At 42.3% G+C, this 25,008-nt stretch overlaps 1 protein-coding gene across 1 annotated transcript in view; it reads left to right on the forward strand.

Annotated features, from left to right (window-relative positions):
• Positions 1-905: 905 nt before the first annotated feature.
• Positions 906-25,008, forward strand: part of XDH (xanthine dehydrogenase) — a 50,219-nt gene continuing 26,116 nt past the window's right edge. Inside the window, exons 1-14 of the mRNA XM_009096148.4 lie at positions 906-1,126; positions 8,252-8,309; positions 10,633-10,729; positions 11,915-12,023; positions 13,481-13,607; positions 14,365-14,426; positions 16,177-16,245; positions 17,042-17,110; positions 17,576-17,662; positions 20,359-20,500; positions 21,083-21,175; positions 22,141-22,292; positions 23,110-23,203; positions 24,013-24,122. Of these exons, the coding sequence (XP_009094396.2) occupies positions 1,073-1,126; positions 8,252-8,309; positions 10,633-10,729; positions 11,915-12,023; positions 13,481-13,607; positions 14,365-14,426; positions 16,177-16,245; positions 17,042-17,110; positions 17,576-17,662; positions 20,359-20,500; positions 21,083-21,175; positions 22,141-22,292; positions 23,110-23,203; positions 24,013-24,122 (1,323 nt within the window). The 5' untranslated portion in view covers positions 906-1,072. The remainder of the gene's footprint in view (positions 1,127-8,251; positions 8,310-10,632; positions 10,730-11,914; positions 12,024-13,480; positions 13,608-14,364; positions 14,427-16,176; positions 16,246-17,041; positions 17,111-17,575; positions 17,663-20,358; positions 20,501-21,082; positions 21,176-22,140; positions 22,293-23,109; positions 23,204-24,012; positions 24,123-25,008) is intronic.

Here is a 25,008-nt window from a genome sequence, read left to right on the forward strand (position 1 = left end):
AAGGTTCAGTGGTAGCAAACTTCCATGAGACTTTGGAACTGTGCTGCTTTGTGGTAGAATTTTAAACTGAAGTAGCTGTTCAGATACCTTGTTCATTGAACCAGTGCCTGTCATATGGATTCTGCCATCACGTGGATGATCCTGCCATCAGCTTTGGAAGAAATAAACAGGAAGGCTTCATGCAAAATCTGTGGTTGTGTTATGGACAAGCCAGAAGAAACCACCACCAGGGAAATGGAAGACAAAAAAATCCTTGGCTTTCCTCTGCATTTCACTGGCAACATGCACCTGGGAGCCAGGATGTGAGGATTAAGCCAAAACAGGTAAGACTAAATGCTTTAAGAGCCCAGTGTAAACATTATGGTCAGCCCAGCACCTCAAAAGAGCTACTGGATCAGAGTGCCAGCTCTCTAGAACTGCTTTCATGTGGACAAACACATTCCTGTTTAAATCATGTCCTCCCAGGTAGAGGGTACTGCAGCTTTAAAACTGCAAGGAAAAATAGTGGAAGTCAAGCAGCAGATGTGCACGTATCAAGGAGTTTTTTAAATAAGCAGGTGCTGTCATTGGAGACCTCTTTGTGGTGAATGCCAGGTGGATGGCTGTGCAGAGAACAAGGGGAACAGCTTTTTCTTGTCAATATTTGGTGAGGGATAGCTGGGAGAACGCCCCCTCCCTCCCCTGAAGTTTGCACTGGGTTGCAAAACCCCGTGAATTCCTTGCTGGTGGCACACAGCAGTGCCCCAAGCCTGGCAGGATCATCTAAAGGGAATGCAGCTGCATTGTGCTCCTCTGCTATATAAAAGGGGGCGGGTCACTCTGCTGGTTCCAGCTCCTGTGCTGTCATTAGGGCTGCAGGAGCACCAACCACAGGCAGCTGGCACGCCTCTCCATTGCCTCTTATATAATATGGGCTTCCACAGGGCACCGGTGCAGGAATCCGGTCAAACACGGTGGAGGCAGGCTCGGGTCACCTGTGGTGGGGCTGGTGCTCACTCTGCTGGGGGGGTAGGGCTGCTCTCCCAAGGCTGATCCGTGGCCCTGCTGGAGTGAAGTTTGGAAGGTGTGCAGGATGGCTCCCAACGAGGCAGGGGATGAACTTGTTTTCTTTGTGAATGGGAAAAAGGTAAGGAAGATTCCAGCTTTCTGTCCAGCTTGTTCCTGGATATGAATGATATGAGTGTTTTGTTTTATTGATGTATTGACAGTTTACTGAAGAACAAAGTTTATCTAGTGTGCAGTGAAAGTTAGTCATGGAGTTGTTAAATGTAGTGCTGATGTAGAGCCCAGGCTTGGTTCTGAGGTTTTCTAGAGAAGGGTGACAACTAAAGCTTTGCTCACACTGGGTTGTGGCTTCATCACTTACTTTTCTAGTCGTCTTTTTCCTCCTCTTAAGTTTTCTGATAAGAATACATGTGCCATGACTTTTAAGTATTAAATTGTGAAGATTACATATTGCTTTGCTAAATGGCTTTTTCTCTTCTTTGAGTTTACCCTGTGAATCATTCAAAGGGTAGCACAATTACGTAATATTCCTTGTACATTTCAGATTTTTTGGCAATAATTTACTACAATTCTGATGGAACTACTTTTAAATAAGTGTGCACTGTGAATACAGGCATTTCTACTAGAAATAATTTCAGTATTTGCAACAGATCTGGAAAATTTAACTCAAATGGAAGCATCCACATATAATTCATCAATAAGTAATTCCAACATCTGGTTTTTGAAAGGGATTTATAAAAATGTTGATTCCATTTCCATTTAAGAAGCTAGAAAACTCTTCAGAGTGAAAGCCCATTAACTGACACTGATTCCTGGCAACAACCTGAGAGGTGACTGTGTCTCACAGGAGGCTGGGGTGCTCACTGCATGTGATGGACACATTTGAACAGCTTGTCCCAGAGCCCCCTTTCCTCAGTTTGGGCTTTGCCTGGCTAGCAGTGCAGCCTTGCCTCTTCAAAGGCTTGGAACAAAAGTCAAAGCTGACTCTTGGACCAACTACCAAGTTAGTTCTGTTTCTGAGCTCAGCTCAGTGCTGCCTTCCCCACCTTCCCCTCCCCAGACACTTGGGCCAGGGAACTTGTGCCAAAGCAGCTTCCTGCTGGGAAGGGAAGAGGGCAGGGTTGCTTATCCATTGGTGTGGAGCCAAGACTTTGCAAACCTTCCCTGAGCACTGCTTAGGGGTGTAAATCAGGCACTATGCTGGGTTTGGGCTAGACAATTCATTTCTAATCCCTTGAGGGATCACAGTTCTCTCAGTTGGTTAAAAAGCTCTGCCCTGTGCCCTGCCTTACAGATCACCACAGGATTACTATCCATTTTGCTTTTTTTGCTTTTTCATAGTTGTTTAATGTGGATGAGAGTGTAGCAACAATTAGAGGTTTTAGTTATGACTTTGTATCCCAAACTGGATTGGAATTAGAACTTTCTGAGATACTAGTGGATTTGATATGAATGTTTTGTTTTATTGATGTATTGACAGTTTACTGAAGAACAAAGTTTATCTAGTGTACAGTACAAGTTAGTCATAGAGTTGTTAAATGTAATGCTGATGTAGAGCCCAGGCTTGGTTCTGAGGTTTTCTAGAGAAGGGTGACAACTAAAGCTTTGCTCACACTGATTAGTAGTGGTTCATATGTGTTAATTGCCATATCAGCCATTCCTTGTTTCTAGAAAGAGATGAAAACTTCAAACTCCAAGTTAATTGTAACTAGCTAATTGAGTCTGGTAATTGAAATTGTGGCATAGGACGATCTGAGAATTTTATCTGGTGAATTCTGCTATGGTGGGAACAGGTGGCACACCATTAGCTTGTTGTCTTCTTGCCCTGTGAAGTTCTTGTGAGATACCTCCTTTGTGAACTTCAATTTGTAGAGGGTGAACTTGGAGCTCTCTAGTTCTTGCGTTAGGATGTGTGTTGCCACAAATGTGTTGGGCAATCCAGACCCTGGTACAAGCCAAGTGTCCTGTCTTGTTTGATTTTTTTTTTTTTTCATGGTATGCCCTAATAAGAGAGAATTGTACTTCTGGTGCCAGATCAGCAGAGGTTCAAAACCAATAGGCCTCTCATGGTAGGTATGAAGAGTTTATAAACAAATTCCTGCATGCAGTTACAAGTGGTGCTTCAGCACTGGCTGGTGCTCAGTTATTACAAGAGCACTGCTCTGTATAAATTGTTAGAAAAGTCCTTCATCCTGGAGAAAACGTTTTGCTAACACATGGAAATGTCTATTAGTCAAAGTCCGGAGTTGGCCTTGTGGGACTTTATTTTATACATGTGGGATGAGGCAGAGAAGTGGAGAAATGGCAGAGTAGACCCTGAAATCCATCAGCAGAAAAAACCTGCTAATTTTGAATCCTCTGCCTGTCCTTGCTGTGTCCTGCAGGTAATAAACCTGCTGTGAGTGACACTGCCCTTGTTGCAGTTCAGCACTTTTTATGGAACTGCTGTTCTTGTTTACAGAAGCCTGACTGTGTGCATGTGCAAAGGGGTTTATCACAGTGTCATCTTGGCAGCTTGGCTGAAAAAAAAAAATCAAACAAACACCAAGGGCTGATTAATATTACCAGTGGTACCAACTTATTTGAATGTCAGAGCTCTCTTGGCATCCTTTCCCACTGCCCCATGGAGCAGGCAGTTCTAGTAAAGGAGCAGTTTTCACTTGCTCTACCCAGAGCCTCCTGTGGCTTTTTTCTTCCTGTTCCTTTCTTTGTGTGTGTTGCTAAAATGGCTCAACTTGAGCCCTACCAAACACAGGTTTAGGAGAGAGAATTGCACTCATGGGGCACGCTGATCAGTGGCAGTGTGGGTGGAGTTTGTTGGGACACTGCTGCACATGAAAGGTGATGTGATGGAAGGAGTGGTGGGAAGTGCTTGGAAGTGCAATTCTGCTGGAACAGCAGGCGGCAAGGGGGCAAGTGGAGAGGCAGGCATTAATATCTTCTAAATGGTGACCAGTGGCAGGAACTGAGGAGACAGCATCCCTCAGGGGAGGTTATGGAAAGGTTTTTCACCCAGAGGGTGATTGGGCTCTGGAACAGGCTCCCCAGGGCAGTGGTCACAGCACCAAGGCTGGCTGACTTCAGGAAGTATTTGGACAATGCTCCAGGCACCTGTTGGGATTCTTGGGGTGTCCTGTGCAGGAGGTGAGCTTTGATGGTTTTAGTGGGTCTCTTCCAAGTCAGTATATTGTGTGATTCCATGTTAGGATATGGCTCTATCCATCTGGGATCCTGATTAAATATTCCAGTTGATTCACTGCAAAGAGAGTGGTAACATGGCCAGTGGGAAAGGCTCCTGCTGTGTGAATTCATGACAGCTTGACATTGCAAATGGGCTGCTGACATTCTGTCCCTGTGCAAAACCAGGTGCCAAGAGGTGGTTTGTGAGACAGGGACGTGGTTTGCAGCAATTCCTTCTCTCTCACATTAGCCCAGCCTGCACTGTTGTCAAGGAAAAGTCTCCCTGGAGCAGCTGAGCATACTTTACATTCAGGACTGTTTATTTCACTGGGCATACAGCTTGGCACACTACTAACTCAAAGTCATCTAAATAGCCTGCCTGGACTAGAATGCAAATCAGCATGATCAATTTAAAGCTAGTGGAGGCAATTTTTTTCCCTTGGCTGAGAAGTCTGTCTCATGCATGTGTAGCATTTAATTTCAGTTTAAACACGTGGAGTCAATATTTCTATTTCTATTCTGAATGCTAAGGGAGGATCTATGCTGAAAGCCACAGCATAGACCTCTCCCCACTTCCAAAGTCTGTATTTGATTGCTGATGGGACCAGGTAAAACACAGGATTTTTCTGAGCTTTGTGAACCTCTGGGTTTACATAAACAAAGACTTAGGAGCTTTCAGTGTGCTGGCTTAAAGCACAACAAAGTGTTCCCATGGCCAGTAGCAAATTTACATTGTGTGGTTATATTCAGTTTGTTCATCTGTGCTCTAATTCTTTCTCCTAATAAATGAATTTGAAGACAATCTCTCATTGTCTTCAGGAATTACACATTCACAGATTTTAATGTCTTAGGGGACCTTTGCACGTGACTGTTCTGACTTCTGTGTGGCAATCTGGTTAAAACCTTTCACTTTCTCTTCTTGAAATTTAATCAGTGACCAGGGATTAGTGACTTACTGGGAGCTTGTCCTTCAGGAAAGCATCTGCTTCTCATTTACAGACCCCAACTGATGGAAAGTTTAGCACATTTTTGGTAAAATGGGAAAGTTTGTTTTCACTTTCCATCTGTTCCTCTATTTACCTTGTTCTCTTAAACTGAAAAACCCCTAACTTTCTGGGAATAATAATTTAAATATGATGCTTCGTGTTGTAAAGGCAAAGTTATCTGAATTCTGAGAGGCAGGTAGAGAAGCTGGAAAACAAAATATTTATTGAGATTAAAGTTTTGTACGTAAAATTCTGGGGAAGTGAGCTCAACATTTTTCTGGACTAGTCCATGCACTCTAAAGGCGTAAGGAACTGCTTCAGAACCTGCTTTGTGTGGTACTTAAAAGCACAAAGAATTTCAGGGCCAGGCTAGGCTCTCTGCTGAGGTGGATCTGAGTATTTAAAATTCCTAGAATCAGTAGGCAAACAGACATGAAGTACAAACACAGCAGTACAGAGTAAATTTGAGAGTCATTTGACTTGTCTTGTGCCATCCTAACATTTTCAACAATGTTTCTTTCTGCATTGATTAATAATTAAGCTGCCAAGTGCAGTAAATCCACTTTTAAATTGTCAAAATATGGTTGTCAATCTGATACATTTGCAATATGATGTTTCATTTAAAAAAACAAAATTAAACAAATTACCAAACACTAAAAACTTACCAAAAGGGAACTGTTTCTTTAACTGCAGTATCTAAGTTGTCTGATCCTACAACCACAGAAGGCAATGGATGGAATTCAGTTTCTTTCTGTCCAAGGACACTGGGGGAGGTGAGCAGGAGCTGTGGTATTGAGCTGTGAATTACATTGTGCTGGGCATCAGACAAGATGTGTTATCCCCACCCACAGGGCTTTAAAATATTTTAAGAACAAATCACAGCAGGAGATTGCAACAAGCCACTGGAGGAATGATATGCTGGAGGACAAGCCAGCATCAACAACAATGAGCAAAAGGCAAGAACAGCAAAAAATTCTTGCTCTGTGGCCAGCAAGAGAGATACATCAGCCAGCATCCTCCCACCAGGAATCTGAAGTGAAGAGAAATGACTCCTTGATCTCTGATGTGTGAGATTTGTGTTAATCCAGAATGTTCTCCAAACTCTTACCCTTATCTCCCTCAGATGCCTGGGCTCTGCCAGGATTGCAGATCTACAGCTCCAGTGGAACAGTTGGAAGTGGCTGGAGCAGCAGCCCAGGGCTGTTGGCTGGAGCAGAGCAAGGGTGTGCATTGTCTGGGACGTGGTGGGAGACCCTTTCTGATGAAGTTGAGCAAAGCTTTGGCTTTTTTGGACTTCACACATTCTTACATCACTGAAAGTACATGGAGATGAGTGGTTAAGTGAGAAATGAAGGACTAGGCTTGTCTTTTAGTTCTTGCTTCCTGAAAAGAAGCCAGGAGGCCAAACTTTTAATTGCATGGTTTGAGCACATGACTGAGCACTTTTTGGACTCTTTCAAGAAAACCTCTTGAGATGTTTTCTTTGATATAAGCACAGAAGAGTCTTTAGCTCTTCTAAAGTTTCTTCTCTGTGTCTGGCTATCTTGGAAGCTGCTTTGGAAGGGTTTGCAATGGCCATTGGCACAGACAGGAGGAAGAAGCTCAGTGTGACAGTGGGAGTTGCTGGGGCTGGCTCTTCGCCTGTGGAATGGCTCTGGAAGGCCATTTGTCCTCTCACAGTCACAGGGATGTTTGGAATTCCCTTCTCATGTCTGTCTGCTTGCCAAGGTGCTGCAGAGGGTTGTATGGGCTTACTCTGAACCAGATGGTCATGGAAGAGCCACTGCATGCTTTTATTTGTTTCTGTGCATCCAGGAGGTGAGGGAATGGAGTCACTCTGCTCTAAATAGCAGCTGCATGATCTGCAATATGACATTCCTAAACTAGGATGGTTTCTTTTTTCCTGTAGATTATCCCCAGTGAAGGAATGAGAAGTGCACAAATGGACCAGTTGTGTTTTGTAGCAGCAATTTTAATTCTAAAATTAATTCTAAAACAGTGAACTCAAACAGGAAGTATGAACCTTGTCTCTTTAGGATAACCATGTCACGTGTCAAAGGCATAAAACTGAAGCAGGACAGAGGTTGTGAAGGTTTCTTATCAGTGAGAAAAGAAAGTTAAAAAAATACTTGAACAAATGACTCCTGTTTCAATTTGCCCTTCAAACTGGGAGTGATTAATTTAAATAAACTGTAACTATTGTACTTAGGACTTGCATAAAATAAGAGCCAAGAATGTGATTATATTCTGGCACACAGTGAATTTGGAGAAGTTTCTTGACACTTTATTAATAACAGAAAAAGAGGAAGATGAGCCCTGTGGCAAGGGCAGAATTCTGGTTTCTGACCACTGGGCAGAGGTTAAAGTAAAATGTTTTATGTCTAATGGATAACTTCTAATAGTATGGTTTATTAACAGGATGGAGGCTCAAAATACGCAGCAAAAATTTTTCCTTTCTTAGAATTTTGTATTCCCACATTTAGGATGGCTACTACTGTAATACTGATTGATTTGATGTCACAAGGAAAGAAGGAGAAACTTCAGAGGATTGGTACTTGCTGTCCATCCTGCTGCACCTGTGTTGTCACATTACAGTTTCCACTGTTGGGGTTTTTTCTCTGCAAATCCCATTACTGGTGCTCTTTCTGTCATTCTGTTTAGCTGCTCCTTTTCTCTCTCTTCCAACAGTAAAAGAAAGGACAGAGTTCAGCTATTCAGGGTCGATAAAGATGAGACACTCTTTGGGATGTGTCAGGATCCCAAGATTTTAGTACAAAACACAGTTCTTCCTCTTCTCACTACTAAGTCTGTTTGCCATTTTTGATGAAGGGTTTTTTAGATTTGCCTCAGTGTGCCATGACTGAAAAACTTGATGTATGTAATGCATGTACTTCCCTCTGACACAATAAATTCTAGGAAACCTTGTGTCTGGACACATGACCAACATTGCTGAAATAATCTGTGATTTTTGCTTCCTGCTTTGGAAAAGAAGTTGCAGAAAGACCAAACTTTCCCCTTGCAACTAACTTATCTGTGTTGTAAACCATTTTGTGTTTATCAATATCTTTCCTTTCTTGCAGGTGGTGGAAAAAGATGTGGATCCAGAAACAACCCTGCTAACTTATCTGCGGAGGAAATGTATCCAGTGCCAGAAAAAACTGCAGAAGGCTTTAAATGCCTACAGCATTTCATAATTGTTTACTGTTCTGTCACTTCAGTACTGGGCAGAGCTTTTGCACAGAGTGTAAGAGGGACTCCTTTGCATTGTCTGGTATTTCTTGCTAGCAAAGATTACAGCTGCTATTCCAGGCTTAAACAACAACAGATTTTAAATGATATACTTTAAATGATTTATTAATACTTTAAGGAAAAACTTGTAATTTCACAGAATCATAATATGATGGAAAGGAAGCAATAATGAGATAAAAACGAAATTGAAGGAAATGTAAGTTTGTTCCTCACAAAGAATAAAGAATTTTCTGGCCAAAACATCCCATTGGCTAGCTAATATCCCATAACTTGATAAGCCTGTGCTGTTTATCAGATGGCCCAGGGGCAGGGGTTCCCCCCATGCACATGTTTACATGAGCAGAGACAAGCAGTCACGTTTCACCCCTGCTTGAAACTGGTCACCATGTGAGTCAGAGCAGCTGCAGGAGCTGAGTAGCTATTACTGTGATGATCAGGCTGGCTGCACCAGGTCTGCTTCCACAGGTAGTGTCATCCCATGTTTTCTGAGTTTTTGTCTGGCCAGCTGGGTGTGTACATCGGCCAGACTGTTCACAGCTGTGTTGGTGTACCCATACCCCATGCTGTGTTCCATTTCTCTGGGGCTGAGGGAAGTACAGGGACATGAATCACACTGCTCTTGGAGGTTTCCAGCAGAGCTATCAGCAGCTCTCTTATCTGAGCATACCCCAGATGGATAAAGGTCAGGAGGAAATGCAAGTGGTGTTACTCTTGTGCCTAGGTGTGCCTGTCTTACTGCTAGAACTTTTTATGTTGAAGCTTGTAGATAACTAATGCAAACAGCTTTGTAAAGAGAGAATCTGAGCCCTTCAAAACCTGCTGATCTTCTACATGAGCATTCTTCTTAGGGTCAGACAAATACTTTGAGAAACATGTTTTATTGAGGCAGGTTAGCACTGTTGTGAAGAGAAGCATTGCATGGCATGGGAAAGCTGTATTTCTGCTCAAGCAGGCACATGATTCTGTGAAAAGCAGTGGTGGCTTTAAGGACATGGTTTCATTGTGGGCTTGGCAGCCTTAGGCTTGCATCAGACATGGTTTAGTGGTGGACTGGGCAGCGTTATGTTTATGGTTGGACTTGGTGATCTTAAAGATCTTTTCCAACCTGAATGATTCTATGGTTCTCTAGAAGCAGTCAGTGCCACACTGTTTGCAGTGAAGTCAGGATGCATTGAGTTCCCTCTATCAGAGTGTCTGTTGCTTTTCCAGAGGCTCTGTGATATAGGGAAAGGCTGGATATCTGATTATCTCAACTCAGTGTCCATTGCCAATGAAATCAGCTGATTTTTACCCCCCCAAAAGTCTCTTAATATTGGCCAGTTCTCTTTGCAGTAAATAATAGTATCTAATTACCATCTAATGAGTGAAGGAAGCTAAGCAGGAGTGACTCAAGGAATTCTCTCCTGAGCTCCCTTTGCAGAACATTTGATGTAATTCCTGATTTTAAAGCATGGCCATGAGCTCAGCAGTCTGTGGAGGAATCTGCTTAGGCTGGGCCACACACTCTGTGAGCTCCCAGGTATCTGGGCAGGGGTTCTGTGCATCTCCATGAGTTCTAGCTCTCAGTGTCTCCCCCCTAGGATTTTATGGGACCCAAGCTCCTGGGGAGTGTGCTTGGCTGGCTTTGTCCCTATCAATTGGCAAGCCATCAGAGATGGGGTGGCCAGGCCACGACTTTTGAGATGCAGGTAGTTTGTGAGCAGTTCAAATGCAGCTCCCAGCCAGAGCTAAACTGTGTGACTTGTAGCCCTGAGTGGCTGCCCTTCCTGGGAGCCTTCTGGGTGGTAGAGTCACCAGGTGGAGGAAGAAGTCCAGCCCCACCACTGAGAGGTGCTGGAGGAGGATGTCACTGTGTGGCTCAGGGATGTGGCTGCATGCCTGAACAGCTCCTGCTCAGCAATCACCAGTGCTTTATCTCCCTTGTGTCACTTCCTTTTCTGAGTCATGGAAAGTGGGAACTGTTGCACTTGAGGATTTTTTTTTGTTGTTTTTCTGAGAGTGTGTTGGAGTGTGGGCTGTGTCCTTATGATGGGTTTGGGTGTTGATCTCAATAGTCACATGCCAGCTTTTGAAACTTTGCTTATGTTAAATTATTAGGCAGAAGAAGTGAGTGATTTGCTTCCAGCAGGAACTTCTTGCTCAGCCTTGATTGATGACTTGAGCAAGTTTGTGCCAACACTTTTTGTGTTTTCCTTAATTCCTGTTCTCTCAGTGGGCCTGTGTGGAACCAAACTAGGCTGTGGAGAAGGTGGATGTGGTGCTTGCACTGTTATGATATCCAAATATGATCCCTTTCGGAAGAAAATCCTGTATCCTTTGCAATCTGAACTCTGAAACAGAGAAATAAAATGGGGACAGATCCAGGTTCCTGACATACCATTTTTAATTTTTTTTAAAGTTATATAATGAATGTTTCTGCCAAAACATAATTTTTCACTTTCAGACCATAAGCTCAGAAGGCTTATGAAAGAAAAGAAAGAGATAAGAAAGTATTTTTCTTAAAGCATTGCACAATGTTTATAAGGAACTATTTCTTCATGCCCTGCAATATCTGCACTGATTCTAATGTAACTTTTTCCTGTCAGAAACCATATAATGATTATTGTGATAAAATCTTTATTGTTATTGTATTAAGACAATAATCTCATTTCTGTATGCCAGCACATGTTAACTTTTTTCTTTACTTGTAGTGTGACCTTCAGAATTATTTCCTGAGAGAAAATTTTCTCCTGTTCTCAGTTTAATTAATTGAAAGGGGAAACAATGGAATAAAAACAAAGGGGAGTGCAAAGAGAGGATGAGACAGAGAGACAGGCCTCAGTTTGGTTTTACTGTGGGGAACAGAAAGCACTGGAATCTTTTAATATATTTGGAATAATGCTTGGAGATATTATAACTTGGATCCTCTGAGTGGTTCTGCTTACTAGCATGGCCATGAACAAGTTTATCTTTAGGGTCATTATTCTGTCTTGATAGAAACTGGACAAAATAGCTAATTCTTATATGAGTTTTGGCAACAATAATCTCTTTTACCTTCAGTCTAGACTTTCCCCCCATGTTTACAATCTATAAACAGCTTTCTAGCTAAAAGAAAAAAAAAAAAAAAAAACCAAAAACAAAAAACTCCAGGCTGTTATGTAACTTTGCAAGCATCCAGCTGCACAACATCTTGATGTTTGTAGTTTCCCCCCATAAATTACTTCTTTGGGTTCTGTATCTTAATGTGCAGCAAGGATGTTTAAAGTTGCTATATCTAGGTGAAATGCCATGGTGCAGGCCAGGATCAAACTGCAAGAGAAATGGTTTAGAACTTTGGATGACTGGGTGCTGTAGGATTTGTAATGAATTCTTGTATCACATCTACTGAAGTGCTCCTGTTGTGTTCACTGCTGTAGCTTCCGAGTACTCTTCCCTGCTCCTGTTCCCTTTTTCCTTTGCTGAGCAGCAAGTACAGCAGCACTGTCAAATGAAATGACCTTAATGAGGTGTTTTAGCCACCATACTGCCAATGCTTGTCTCTTCCCTGTCTGTGCCCTGCATCACGTGGCTGTGACTACTGTTGAAGGCATAGGAAACACAAAATCCAGGCTGCACCCAGCCCAGGTAAGCTATGGATACTGGTAACTTGAAAACCCTCTGTGCATGTTTTCTTATGCTAATTAAACCTGTTCCAGGACTCTGGGACCTCCCCTAAAGCCCTGGGGCTGAGCAATCCATGCTTGCAGGAATGGCTAAGTGACAGTCAAACTCCTGAGGCAAAGCTACAGCTCTGTTCTGCCCCTAACAGGTTAACTCATGCTATCCTGGCTGAATTGCCAGTGCTTTTGTCCTTGGGCTGCATGGCTGGATTTGGTCCCCATCCTGGCCTGGGAAGAATGGTGTTGTGAGGAAAGCCTGGAGCTAGGAAATGACCTGGAGCTAGGAAATCTGGGATAGGTTTGGGCTCTCCTATGGCCTTCCAGGAATGACTTTGGTTTCTGATCTTGCATAGTTAGGAACCTTCCCTGCAGTAGTGAAGTAAGTTTTGGTTCAGTGATGTTTCTGGAGTCTCAATGTAGTCTTGGTGAGGAGTGACAGGAAGGTGTATCCTTGCTCTTCTAGCAAGGTGTTAGAATGCAGCCTTGCCTCTCTTTGTCAGAGATCTGCTGCCTTAAGGTGAACTGTGATTCATCTCAGTTTGCACAGTGGGTAGGACTTGTGCCAGTATCTGAGGGAGTGAACAACAAAGTGGAAAAATAAGTTGGATGTGCATGAATGGATGGCAGCCAGTCTGGCCTTTGTTTGTCTTTTCTCTCCCCCAACCTGAAGATTTGGACAGCTAAGTTTTGAAATTCAAAGTCAGGTCTAGGCAGGTAACCCAAAGCTTGCTAGCATGGTAAATCTGAAGAATTCCTGATCTCCTTGGAATCTTCTAGTGGCCCTCACTCACATTTTGAGTTCAAAGCCTGTGGCAGTCATATTTTCTGGAAAAATCCCTTTGCTCAGGAGTCTTGTCCTGGGAAGCTGAGAAGCCTCAGAGAAAAGGAAAACAATATTATCTCATTTGCTTCTCCTGTCTTTTGCTGCTTTGGAATGTGTTTGGAGATTGCTTATCCAACAGGTGATTGTTTCATTAGTTTTTGATGTGAGTGACTCATTGGCCAATCACAGCCAAGCTGTGTCAGGGCTCTGCAAAAAGTCACAAGTTTTCATTATTATCTTTTTAGCCTTCTGTAAGTATCCTTTCTGTATTCTTTACTATAGTTTAGTACAGCATTCTTCAATATAATATAGTATCATAAAATAATAAATTAACCTTCTAAGAACATGGAGTCAAATTCATCATTCCTGCCTGCCACGGGGCACCCTGCAAATACAATAAATGTCTAGGTGCAAACTTTTAAAGCTGCTCTCCTTTTTCAAGGCTGTCTCATAGATTAATTGACCAGAGAACATCTGATGATAATCTTAGCTCCTCTGTGATACTGAGTTTTGCTTTCAATAGGAGAGTAATAGAAACAGGCATAACAATGACCTCACCTTGATATTATGGGCTAATCGTGGTTTTTACTTTATCTCAGGAGAGAATAGCAAAAAGCCATGGGTCCCAATGTGGCTTTTGCACTCCAGGCATTGTCATGTCCATGTACACCTTGCTTCGGAACAACCCCGAGCCCCACATGGAGGACATTGAAGATGCTTTCCAAGGTAATATTCACAGCCCTGCAGGGGTGCAACCTGTTCTGCTTCAATTACATCTGCTTCACCCACTGGGATGGAGGTGCACCATTGTTTAATGTATTTTGTTAAAAATAGCTGATGGTTGTGAGGTTAAGAAGTAGCTTTTTCACTTGGAGAACAGCAGGGTGCTGTGGAGTGAACATCAAAGTTCGTAAGCAGAGGCAAGTGGCCTCAGTCTGGGATTAGGAGCCCAAAAGGTGACCTGTCCTTGAGGGCTCCTTGTTTATTCATAGCTGTCACAAGAGCCTGCAGAGGTGACAGAGAACATGTCCTCAAGTCAAGGACCAAGACAGCAACATGCAGTGATGGAGTGGGGCAGAACCCAACTGTGTAAATCCTGTGAGAGGCTGCTGTTGCTGCTGAGATAGTCATTACTGTGCTTCCAGCAGTGATCTGAGAGGAATAATGATGCAGGAGAAAGCAATCTCTGTGTAATTCAGGAGACAGACTAGTTGGTATACTGATAAGACTCACACAATTGAGATAAATGAATACTGAATAAGACAGATTGAATTAGTTCTAAATGAATTTCAGTTTAAATTTCAACAAAAAAGAATAGTAGGGTTGTTGCAAGGTTCCTAATGAAATTTTCCTCTTCCCACTTTTTTCATTAACTGTATCAAGATTTGACAAGCTTTTGTGAGGAACAACAGAATGTTTTAAAAGAAGATAAATTTTTAGCCAAATGACACTAAATCCTTATCCTTTTGCTCTGGCAATGCAGGGAACTTGTGTCGGTGTACAGGCTACAGACCCATTCTGGAAGGATACAGGACATTTGCTAAAGTAAGTGGCTTTAGATGATGTTTTAAAAAAAACTGGAAAATTGGCTGTCTTTCACTCTGTTCCTGAAACATGCCATGAACTCAAATGGGGAGGAAGGAAATAAATATGCTCCAACAACCCAGCTCCACCTCTTGACCTCTGTTTATGTGATTCATGTGTTAATAATTCAGATAGTGTAAACCCTTTACTCTCCCCACTTGCTGGGGACGCCTAAATAAGATCCATCTGATGGTCCCTTTTTGGATCACAGGTAATCAGACTCTAACTCTTTTCTGTAAGTCTCAGAAAAACTCACCTTCTCTGCAGAATAGAGCTTGCAGTTGATCCTGATGTGGACAATATGTGAGGGTGTGTTGCACTGGCAGGGACATGCTGTGGAGGAATTTGCATTTTTGAAAGATCAGCTGCAGAGCAGGAATAGCTCTGTGAAGAAGCTGAAATCACTATTTTATAGCTCTTGCCCAGAATTCTTCTTCTGGTTTGGGTGCAAGATGAAGCTTTGCCATGAGTTTTCTCTAGTCCTTTTGTACCTGAGAGAGTGTTGGAGGCTGTGAAGAGGAGTAGATCATTATATACTTCAGTGATTGCCAGCCACTCATGGGTCTACACTGGTATTAAATATCAAAAGGAAAGAATTTACAGTGATGCCCATTAATTTCATTTTATTATCCAGAACTGCAGTCCACAAATGAGAATACAAGCAGGAGTGAGATCCACTACAAATGGTTGATAAACCCAGCTGATAAAAGCCTACTTGGCTTTCCACAGTGTCTCACCAAAGGCTTTTAAAGACAATAGGGGTTAAGAGGGAAGATCTCTGTAAGTATGAAAGATTGGTTAAAAGGCAGTGGAGGAAAAATGGCACGTTTTTGCAGTGGAGGGAGGTCACTGTTGTGGAGTTGTCCTGGGACCTGTGGTGGGAAGCAAGGCTGTTACACCTATCCCTAAATGTGGTTTAAAAGAGTGTTAGTAAGGATATGAGAAAATAAGCTAACAGATAAAAAGTTTGGGTAATGAAAGCAAGAACTGGCTTTGAGCAATTTCTGAAGGATTTTATGAACCTGAGAGACTGGAGAATAGAATGGGATACAAAGCAGAAAACCCTGCCATAGCTCTTCCTACATGTGAGTACTCTGTGCAGCTCTGCTCCTCTCATCTCTAACAGGATATTGCAGAACAGAAGAGGATTCAGAGAACTGGAACAAGGATCACATCTGTGGCTCTCTGACTTGCATACCAGGAAGCACTGAGTGCCCTTCAGTGTGAAAAGGAGATGTCAGGGAGAGGAAGGGACTCTACATAGCACAAACAGTGGCTTCTGCTGACCTCTGATAGAGATCAACAGAATTGTGATTAGAGGTGGAATGTGAAGAGGCATCTGCTATTTGCCTCTGCCAGTAAAAGATCATTTTGAGAAATGAAACTGATAGGAGTCAGATCAAACACAAAGGCAGATGGTCTGTGGTGGAGTATTGGTATTTTATTGTGTGTGCTTTCAGCCTGCTCTGGGTGTCTCCTCACAGCTCCAGAACTAATTGTTGAATGGTCAGAGTAGTTCCAAACCAGAACAAGAGGTTTACCAGCACAGTGGGCATGACACTGCAGGATATTGCCTTGCATTGGCAAGAGAAACACTTCTGTGGTTGGCACCTTCCTTCTGCTTTGGATATTTCTCTCTAAAGGGGATCAAACCTACTTAATTTCCTTGGAATCTGCACATTTTGTCTCAGAACAGTTTTTGTTCCCACAGGACATGAATTGCTGTGGCAAAGTTGTCAATGGCACTGGGTGCTGTCTTAGTGGGAAGGAAAATACCATGGTAAGCTGAATGTTAAGACCCATAACCTCAATTTTCAATATAGCATTGGAGCTTTGATGTGTCAGTCACCTCTCTGGCTCTGCTGGGGTGCAGATACTCAGAACTCTGAGCTGGTTTTGCTGTCTGTCTCTTGGAAAATGCTGTGACTGTCTCTATGTCCCAATGAGCGTGAGTGGCCATCATGAAGTGGGTTTTAAAATGTTCCTTCTGAGTCTGCAAGGAGCATCCCTTCTGTCTAATAGCATGGTGACAACTGTAAGCAATGTCTTACCACTGACACATTTTCTGTGAAAGCAGGTCTAAATTCTCCCCTCTGATCTTTCCCAAACTTTGCCACCCACTGATGAATGAAGCAATTTCCTCTCTGTTCCAAAACTGTACAACTGGAATCTTTTGGAATATCTGGAGGGGGGAAAGTTAATCCCATTGTATGCATCAGTTTAGGTACAAAACAAATGAAGGAATGGAAAGAAGAAATTGGTGCTTAAGGTAGTGTGAGTATAAAATAAATTTAGGAAGCAGAGAATATAATGAAATTCATTACCAGAAATTTCCAGGGAATTTCTGTGTGTTGGTTTTTAGGAAGCATCCAGTGTTGCATGGAATACTCCAACAATTAAGACTGCTTGGAGTAATTTCTTTCAAGCAGTTTATTAATGAAAAATAATTAAGTGAAAAATGTGATTGCAAATTTCTGAAATCTGGGCATTAATAAAAAAGGAGGACTGTATTCTGTAAAAGTTGCAATGTTCTGACTGTTTAGAATAGCTGGAGTGTGCTTTTTTTCCTTCTTCAGAATGGGGGCTGCTGTGGAGGAAAAGCCAAGGGTCCAGGCTGCTGCATGAATGGAAAAGAAGACAGTGTGGTAAGGTGCCTCTCAACTAGTACTTTTAGTACTTTTTCCTTTATTTCTGATGTTTTAAAGTCTTAGATCTGGCTCATTGTATGCCCAAGCCCAATACTTTTATTCTAGCAATATCTGTGCAAAGCAATTTAGACTAAATTATGTTTTATGGTCAGAAGAGCCTACCTCAGAAAAGGTATATTTGACATGATTTAACATGCCAGTGTGAAAGGGATGTCACTTTTGATCAACTAAAGCCTATTAGAGTGCTCAGGGTTGAGGGTTCTGACAGGACGTGCTGGGGAATCAGAAAAATATAACTGGAGGACCATAAATGCTGAATCAGGTGGCATCATTTTGCTGTGTTTGCCATATTTTGCTCAACAAAATAGTAACAGGGATTTGAGTTGAAAGAGGAATGAGTTATGGTTATATGTGGAGAGTTTTCTCCTCAGTCATTAGCCACTTGCATTTTCTCTGTCACAGACAATGACATCCTCCAGCCTGTTCAATTCTTCTGAGTTCCAGCCACTGGATCCCACCCAGGAGCCAATCTTCCCTCCAGAATTAATGGTAAGTTCATTCAGAAAGAAATAGCAGTGATTTGTTGGTTTGGTTGTTCTGCACAAGGTTTGGGTGACTCTGTCCTGAGGAAATGCCAGGGCAGAAATGGCTGCTAAGGAATGAAAATGCATGGGCAGGAATCCTACTCTGTTTTATAAAACAGAAGGAGTTTCAGCCAGGGTGGTTTAGAGGAAATATGCAGGCCAGGTGCCTGCTCCAGCAGTCTGGCTTTCTTTCTGGTTCCCACCAAATGTCTCTCTGCTCTTGGGTTGCCTTCCTTCCCAGTCACTGCCTGCCTGGGGGTGGAACAGTAGCTAAAATCCAAATGTCAATTTACCAGGTCAGATGTGAACTTCTGCATCAAATACAGAGATAGCTGAGCTTGTCTCCCTGTGCTCCCTTTATAGTGTAGGAAGAGAAGGAGGAACTTGTGGTGGTTTTGTATGGGAGGCATCCATGGAAGTGATGTGAAGTTTTTAGCTACTGGGACGTTTATGTGTTTTTGTAAAAAAACACAAGTAAAAGATGAAAGAAACCCAGGATTTTTATTTTTTTTCTGTTCTGGCTGATAGAGGTAACAAGGGTTGGGTGGTTTTTCCTGCTGGCCTGGACCCTTTTCCTGGGGTGTTTTCCCCCCAGTTGGTTTTTGGTAGGGAAGGAGAGGCTGCAGGGCCAGTGTTGGGCCTGGCTGCCATTTCTGACATCTTGCTGCTTCTGAGCAGGGCCAAACTGGACCTGCCAGCCCCTGGAGCTGCCCTGGGCCAGGCTGGCTCAGCCAAGATTGCAGCACCATTAAATATTAACCCACAACCAGCGGGCAGGGCAGAGGAGAGGCCACCAGCCCCCTTGGCCACAGGTCCCACCCCAAACTTACAGTGCCAGGTCATCATCTACAAGCCCCAAACAAAATAATAAATCTTTCAATGCTTCAGTCCTTCCTCTAGTGAGAGAAGGAACAAAAAGGCAGACAATGTAAAGGAATTCACAGAATGGCCAGGTTGGAAGAGACCTTAAAGGTCATCGAGTCCAACCAACAGCATGAAGACCCCAAAGTCAATGATGAAGCAATCCCAGATAGGATAAATGAGGTTTGGTTTTAGGTTTGAAATTTGGTTTTAGGCTGAAACCTTTTTGTAAAGATATGAAAAAAGGCTCTTTTTCCCTATAACACATAAAGGTATAGAGAGATGAAAGTATTCAAATTGTAGATATCGAGCAAAGGCCTCTGTAGTGAAGTAAGCAAATGTTAAAGTGACTGTAATCCTATTAAAAGTTTAAACAGAGAAAAACAAAAAAGTAATAAAGATCTTGTGCCCTTAAGAGGAAAATAATTTCAGAAGTAAATAATGAGAACTTTTGCTTTTAAACACCTCATCTTCAAAACAGTACCCCACAAGTTTACATGGCCCATAAACACAACTGTGAGAAAAACCTGCAGAAAATGAGAGGAATTTCATGATGGCAGATTTCTCCAGTGCTATTCATAGAGATAACCATGAGAAAACTGTTTTCTTGTAGAGAAGTCTCCATAACATTAACAAAAAAGACTATTTTAGAAGTAGTAAACTGACTGAAATTTTAGGTTTTGTTTCTTTACATTGTCATTGGGAAAGAAAAGATTGTGGGGGGAAGAGAAGTGTCCTAAAGGTTTCATTCTAATTCTTATTACTCTTTCTTTTAGTTACTATTAATAAACTTTTCTTTATACCCTCTTAGTGTTTTAAATCTACTTTACCTTTCTCCTAATCCTATGTCACAACAAAAAATAAATGACTAATTAATAATAATTAACCAAGACTAAACCCACCACACTCATTAATACAGTAACACTAAAATCTCAAATTAACAAAGACAAACCACTACAGAACTATAGGATGTAGCTCAATATACATCTCAAATGGTTGTCTTCAAAAAACTCCCCTCACCATAGCAGGAGTAAAAGTTGGTTGGCTCACAGTGACATTAAAAGTTAGGTGAGATGAGTTTCTCTCCATCTTTCATGCCTGTCTTTTTTGGGGATCCTCCCCCCTAAGCAATGTGTCCCAGCCAGGAATCTAATCCAGCACATGACACATTTACAGCTTCCTTCACATCTAACAACTGAAATTTGAGCATTAATTCTGCTGTGCCCAGCTTAAATGTGTCATGAGCTACAGCAGGAGCAGGTTCTCTCAGACCATAGCATGAGATGGATTCAGCTTGAGATAGGGCTCCTCTCTCTCCTCTCCAGGAACTTCTCCTGCCCAAGGGTTGATCTCATGTTTTCTTTAGTCACTGGGTGAAGTAGTTAAAAAGGGAATCAGAATCTGGCCTAGCAGGTGAATTGCAGTTCATCTGTGCTAAAGAATGACATCTTTGGATTGAGATGAGAATGGAAAACCCGTTGAAGCAGCTGGAGCCACGGGCATGTGCCAGAGCCTTGGTCAGATGGAGCTTGCTGGCACAGATCTTGCTGGGGAGGTGTGGCAGCAGGATGTACCTGGCAGTACCAGGAAGGGAGAACTTTTGTCAGCATGAGGAAGACTTCCATCACTGCTAGCAGAAGGATGGGGAATGGCAAACTGCCAGCAGCAGCGTGGCTATCCCAGCCCCTGTCAGTAACTTGGCTGGGATGGAGCCCAGCGTGGCACAGGCATGGGCAGCATGTGAGGGGGGATTCTTGGCTTGATGTAGGGGCTGAGCTCTGTCTGAATTCCCTTCTGCAGACTCAAAGGAACAAACAGCAGAAGCAGATGTGTTTCAAAGGCGAGCGTGTGATGTGGATCCAGCCCACGACTCTCAAGGAACTGGTGGCTCTCAAATCCCAGTACCCCAATGCCAAACTCGTTGTGGGGAACACAGAAGTGGGTAAGAGAAGGAGCTGATGCTTATTATGAACAGTTGGAAAACCTTCCATTAAGTGTTTTGTCAGAACAGTGCAAATGGAAACCTCTTTCACGTCATTGCTTTTAAAAAGCTATTTATTTTCAGGTTTTATGTAGGAACAGGTTTTCTTCTCAGGTAGATTAATCTCACAGTGAATGTTTTTCTCCATTCTTTGCTGTGTCATGTGAAAAAAATGCTAATCCAGATCTCTGAGCCTTTGTGCTGTTCTGTGGAATTTTGAGAAGAGGGGAGTGACACAGCACAAAATGTCCCCATAGTCAAATGAATTCAGTTGTGAGAGCTGCATTTTGAAGGACTTTTCAGTGATAAAACTCCCAAGACTTGAAATCTTACTGCCTTCTCACACCAAATAGATACTTTTGCAAGCATAAGTGATGAGGAAGAGAGTTCAGACATATTTAGTAATTCTCTTGTCTTGAGGAATTGGTCCATGAAATAATGACTAAATGTTGTAGGGGTTACTGTATTAGTTTTCCTTTCTTGAAGGGTTATGTGCTGCAGCAGCCATGTCACACGAGTACCAAACAGTGTCTTTTCCTTAAGGTATTGAGATGAGGTTAAAGAACCTCCTGTATCCAGTGATAATAGCACCAGCATGGATCCCTGAAATGAATGCTGTTCAGCACACTGAAACAGGTGAGCAAAAAAGAGGCAGAACACCTGTGAGGTGAGTGGGGACTCCATGGAAGAATAAAGAGGGTGTGGAGGAAAACCCCCAGATTAAAGATTGTTTTCTGTATATGTTATACCTTTCCCATTTTCCCACAGGAAATCAAGTGAGTGATATGTAGAAAAGTGAGCTGGGGATGTTTAACTTGGAGAAAAGGAGGTTCAGGGGTGACCTTTTCACTTTCTACAGCTCCCTGAAAGGAGGGTGTAGCAAGGTGGGGGTCAGTCTCTTCTCCCACGGGACAAGTGACAGGACAAGAGGAAACTGCCTCAAACTCTGCCAGGAGATATTCAGGTTGACATCAGGAAGAATTTCTTCACTTGAAAGCATGATCTAGCATGGGCTGGGCTGCCCATGGAGGCAGTGGAGTCACCACCCCTGGAAGTGTTCAAGAAATGACTGGACATGACTTTTGCTGCTGTGGTTTAGTTGATGTGGTGGTGTTCAGTCAGAGGCTGGACTCAGATCTTTGGAGGTCTTTTCCAACTTTAACAATTCTACAATTCCATTGCCTTTAGCTTTGTGATGGAAATGAGTCAACCTTACAAATAAAAGTGCCTAGGACAATTTACTGCATGTGGCCCAATGTCTGGCAGGATATTTAAAGAGTGGAAACTGGAAAGGAGTTGGAGTTCACTTCTCAAAGGACAAACTAATACCTAAAAGAGGCCAATATTGTTAATAATACACTGATGCAAAAGGGTGGTGTGTTACTGTCATGTGGGAGACAGCACCAGCATGAGCTGTGGCTTAAAGATGAATTTTGTTCTGAGGATGTGATGTTTACATGCAGTGCATTCTAAATAGGCTGGTGTAGCTGAAGGTCTAGCTGAACTCAGTGGCATCTGAGCTTTGCAGACACAGTTACTGTCCTTGTGTCCTCAAAATTTTGCAAAACCACATCTCTTTTCCTTTTTTTTTTTTCCTACAGGGGTCACCATAGGCGCTGCCTGCACCTTGAAGTCAGTAGAGGAGGTGATGAGGAAAGCAGTGGCAGACCTTCCTCCATACAAAACAGAGATTTTCCAGGCTGTCCTGGAGCAGCTGCGCTGGTTTGCGGGGCCTCAGATCAGGAATGTCGCTGTAAGTGACTCAGGAGCACTGGGGGCTGGAATTGAAAGCTCAGCCTGAGGAGCTGCCTTGCTTCAAGCAGAGTTGGTGTGCCCTGTGCATCTCCCAAGAGAGTGTTTGCAAACCTTGGGAAGGAAACCAGCACACAAAAATCAACCCCAGAGAGTGGTGGGGTCTCAGCTGGTGTCTGCTGCTCTGATGTCACACATCTAGCAAGTGAAGGAAACATGGCAGTTCTCTAGTCTTCCACTGCTGTTATCACCAAGTGGGGGGAACTGTAGGGAGATTTGATTAATTGAACAAAAAAAATGTATTTAGAATGCTGGGCAAGTTTCAAAGAAGCAGGTGTGTATATATTGCCATGACAACTGGGGCAGAGTTAATGTATCAGAGCTGGCAAATTTTTCTCTAGCTTTAAAAGGGAAGGTGTGTTCAAACTCTGTGTGCTCTAAGAATAAAATATCAAGCAAGCAGCCAAACCAACCTACCAAACAAGAACTTCTGTTCCACGAGACACTGTGCCATGCATTTTTTTTGCAGCCAAAACCCTTGGGTCCTGACTGTTACTGAAAATACCCTTTTTAGTTTCATGGATCCTCCCTTAATAGCAGGTACAGTGATTGCATTTTGGTGTGGTTGTGCATATGAGGTTTGAGCATAAGGTAGTCTTGATGCATTACCAAAACATTGTTCTAAATCTGTTTCAGGCAAATATTAATATTGTCTGAGACAGCATCTGATTTCGTGGGGCTTAGGTTTTCCCAATTAATTAAAGGCTGAAAATTGCTTAGCTTTTTAATAATTATCTGATGCATTATTTTCACTCTAGGCTATTGGTGGGAACATAATGACAGCAAGCCCAATTTCTGACTTGAATCCTGTGTTAATGGCAAGTGGAAGCAAACTGACTTTGGTATCTAAAGGTAAGTTGGTTAAATTTCCCTGTGGCACTGAGGGGAGTGGGACAGTCAGCAGCCCTCTGCCATGGGTTGATAGGTCAGGCCAGAACTTGAAAGTGAAAATTAACATTATCAGTCTGAGTCTTCTGTGTTTTCACACTTTTTGAGGCTAAAGTCCTAAAGCTAGACCTAAGGTTGGCTTCCTAAAGAATTTTGAATTTCTGTGCCAGATGGAATCTCTGGTACTGTGTATATACTCACAGACACATCCTTGTGAAGAGCTGGTTGAAGATGTGTACTAATGAAAAACAATAGGCATTAAATAGTTTCTGTCACTATCATACTTTAATCCTTCTGGTTTATTCAGATAAAGACTGAAACTTGGTTTTTGGTGGTTTTTTTTTCCTAAGAAGAAAGCCAAGTGCCTCAGTTTTTATTTGTTTTAGGAAAATATTTTAAAAATAGTATCCTTGAAGTAAGTGGACTGTCCAGTCAGAGGACTGGGTTTGTGTGCAGGCTATGGAAAGGAGAAAGAGGGGGATTTCATTAGTGTTGGGAACTGGCTCACCTGGAGGCAAAGCTTTAATTACATAAAGAAGGAGATCTCTTTTATCAGTTCATGTACAAAGAAAATTTAATATGCAGGCAGAAGCTGTTAGAGGTTCCATAAATACCAAAATAAATCTGAGAAAGATTTTCCTGATTTGGTGAAAGAGAGTGGAAAAATGAAATCAGAGACCATATCAAGAGTGATTTGTGTAGTTTGAAGGCTTTTCCACGCATATTATTGCCATTTTTCATTTATTCACCATTGATGCCCCTTTGCTCTGCAGAGGGCAAAAGGACTGTCACCATGGATGAGAAGTTTTTCACTGGCTACAGAAAGACCATAGTTAAGCCTGAAGAAATACTTCTCTCTGTTGAAATACCCTACAGCAAGAAGGTGAGTTTGTAAGAACAAACTTCCCTGTCTGCGGAGCTCAAATGCTGTTATTTAAGTGTTGTTTTCAAAGTTAGGCACCTCTTTCCTGACTGACTCCCAAATGCTTGTGTAGTCCCAAGTGGATCAGGAAGCAAGAGAATTATTTGGAGAAAATTAAGCAGCACACTGTTCTTCACAAGCAAGGGGAGCAGGGCTCTAGGATAAAGTATGGTAAGCCCAAGAATTTTTCTAGTGCAAGGAAGAGAAATTTCACTTTATTATCTGAAGCTTTTTGAGTACATTTGGTAATGATGAAAAGTGTCAAAATGATGTTCCCAGAGGTAGAAGTTCTGCTTGAAAAGCAGAACAGAAAAGGTTTTAGCAATTTCTGATTCAAAGTGAAGTTAATGTGCCAAAGATTCCTGCTTAATTTCTGTGAGCTGATACAGGAAATGAAACGGGGAAGAGTCAGTATGGATAAAAGGGAAGTTCAGTTTCTGCATTCTTGCAAGATGCAACCCACAAGGACTGGATATTAGGGCATTTTGGCTATGTGGGCTCCCAGTGAGGCTGTAGCAGCATAAACCACAACTGATTCAATGTCTAAGAAATAAAACTCTGCTTTTTCCTTTAGGGCTGAGAACATCAGACTGTAATTTTATGCTTGTGAAAGTGTTTACCTTCTTAGGGTTTGTGGCTCCAAGGTATAAGATGCAAGGATTTGCAGTATGGTGATGTATTTTCTTTATAAATAGAAAACACAGATTTGCTTGAAGTGCCATTTTATTATGGGAGAGAACTAAAAAAATCTCTTGTGTATCCTCTCCAATTTTTCTATTTAAGTACTAAAGGAACAAAATTATTTTATTTGTGGTGGTTTATCCATCTATTTCTGGGCAATCCTTCT

The sequence above is a fragment of the Serinus canaria genome, chromosome 3 (assembly GCF_022539315.1).
Source record: "Serinus canaria isolate serCan28SL12 chromosome 3, serCan2020, whole genome shotgun sequence".
Taxonomy (NCBI): Eukaryota; Metazoa; Chordata; class Aves; order Passeriformes; family Fringillidae; genus Serinus; species Serinus canaria.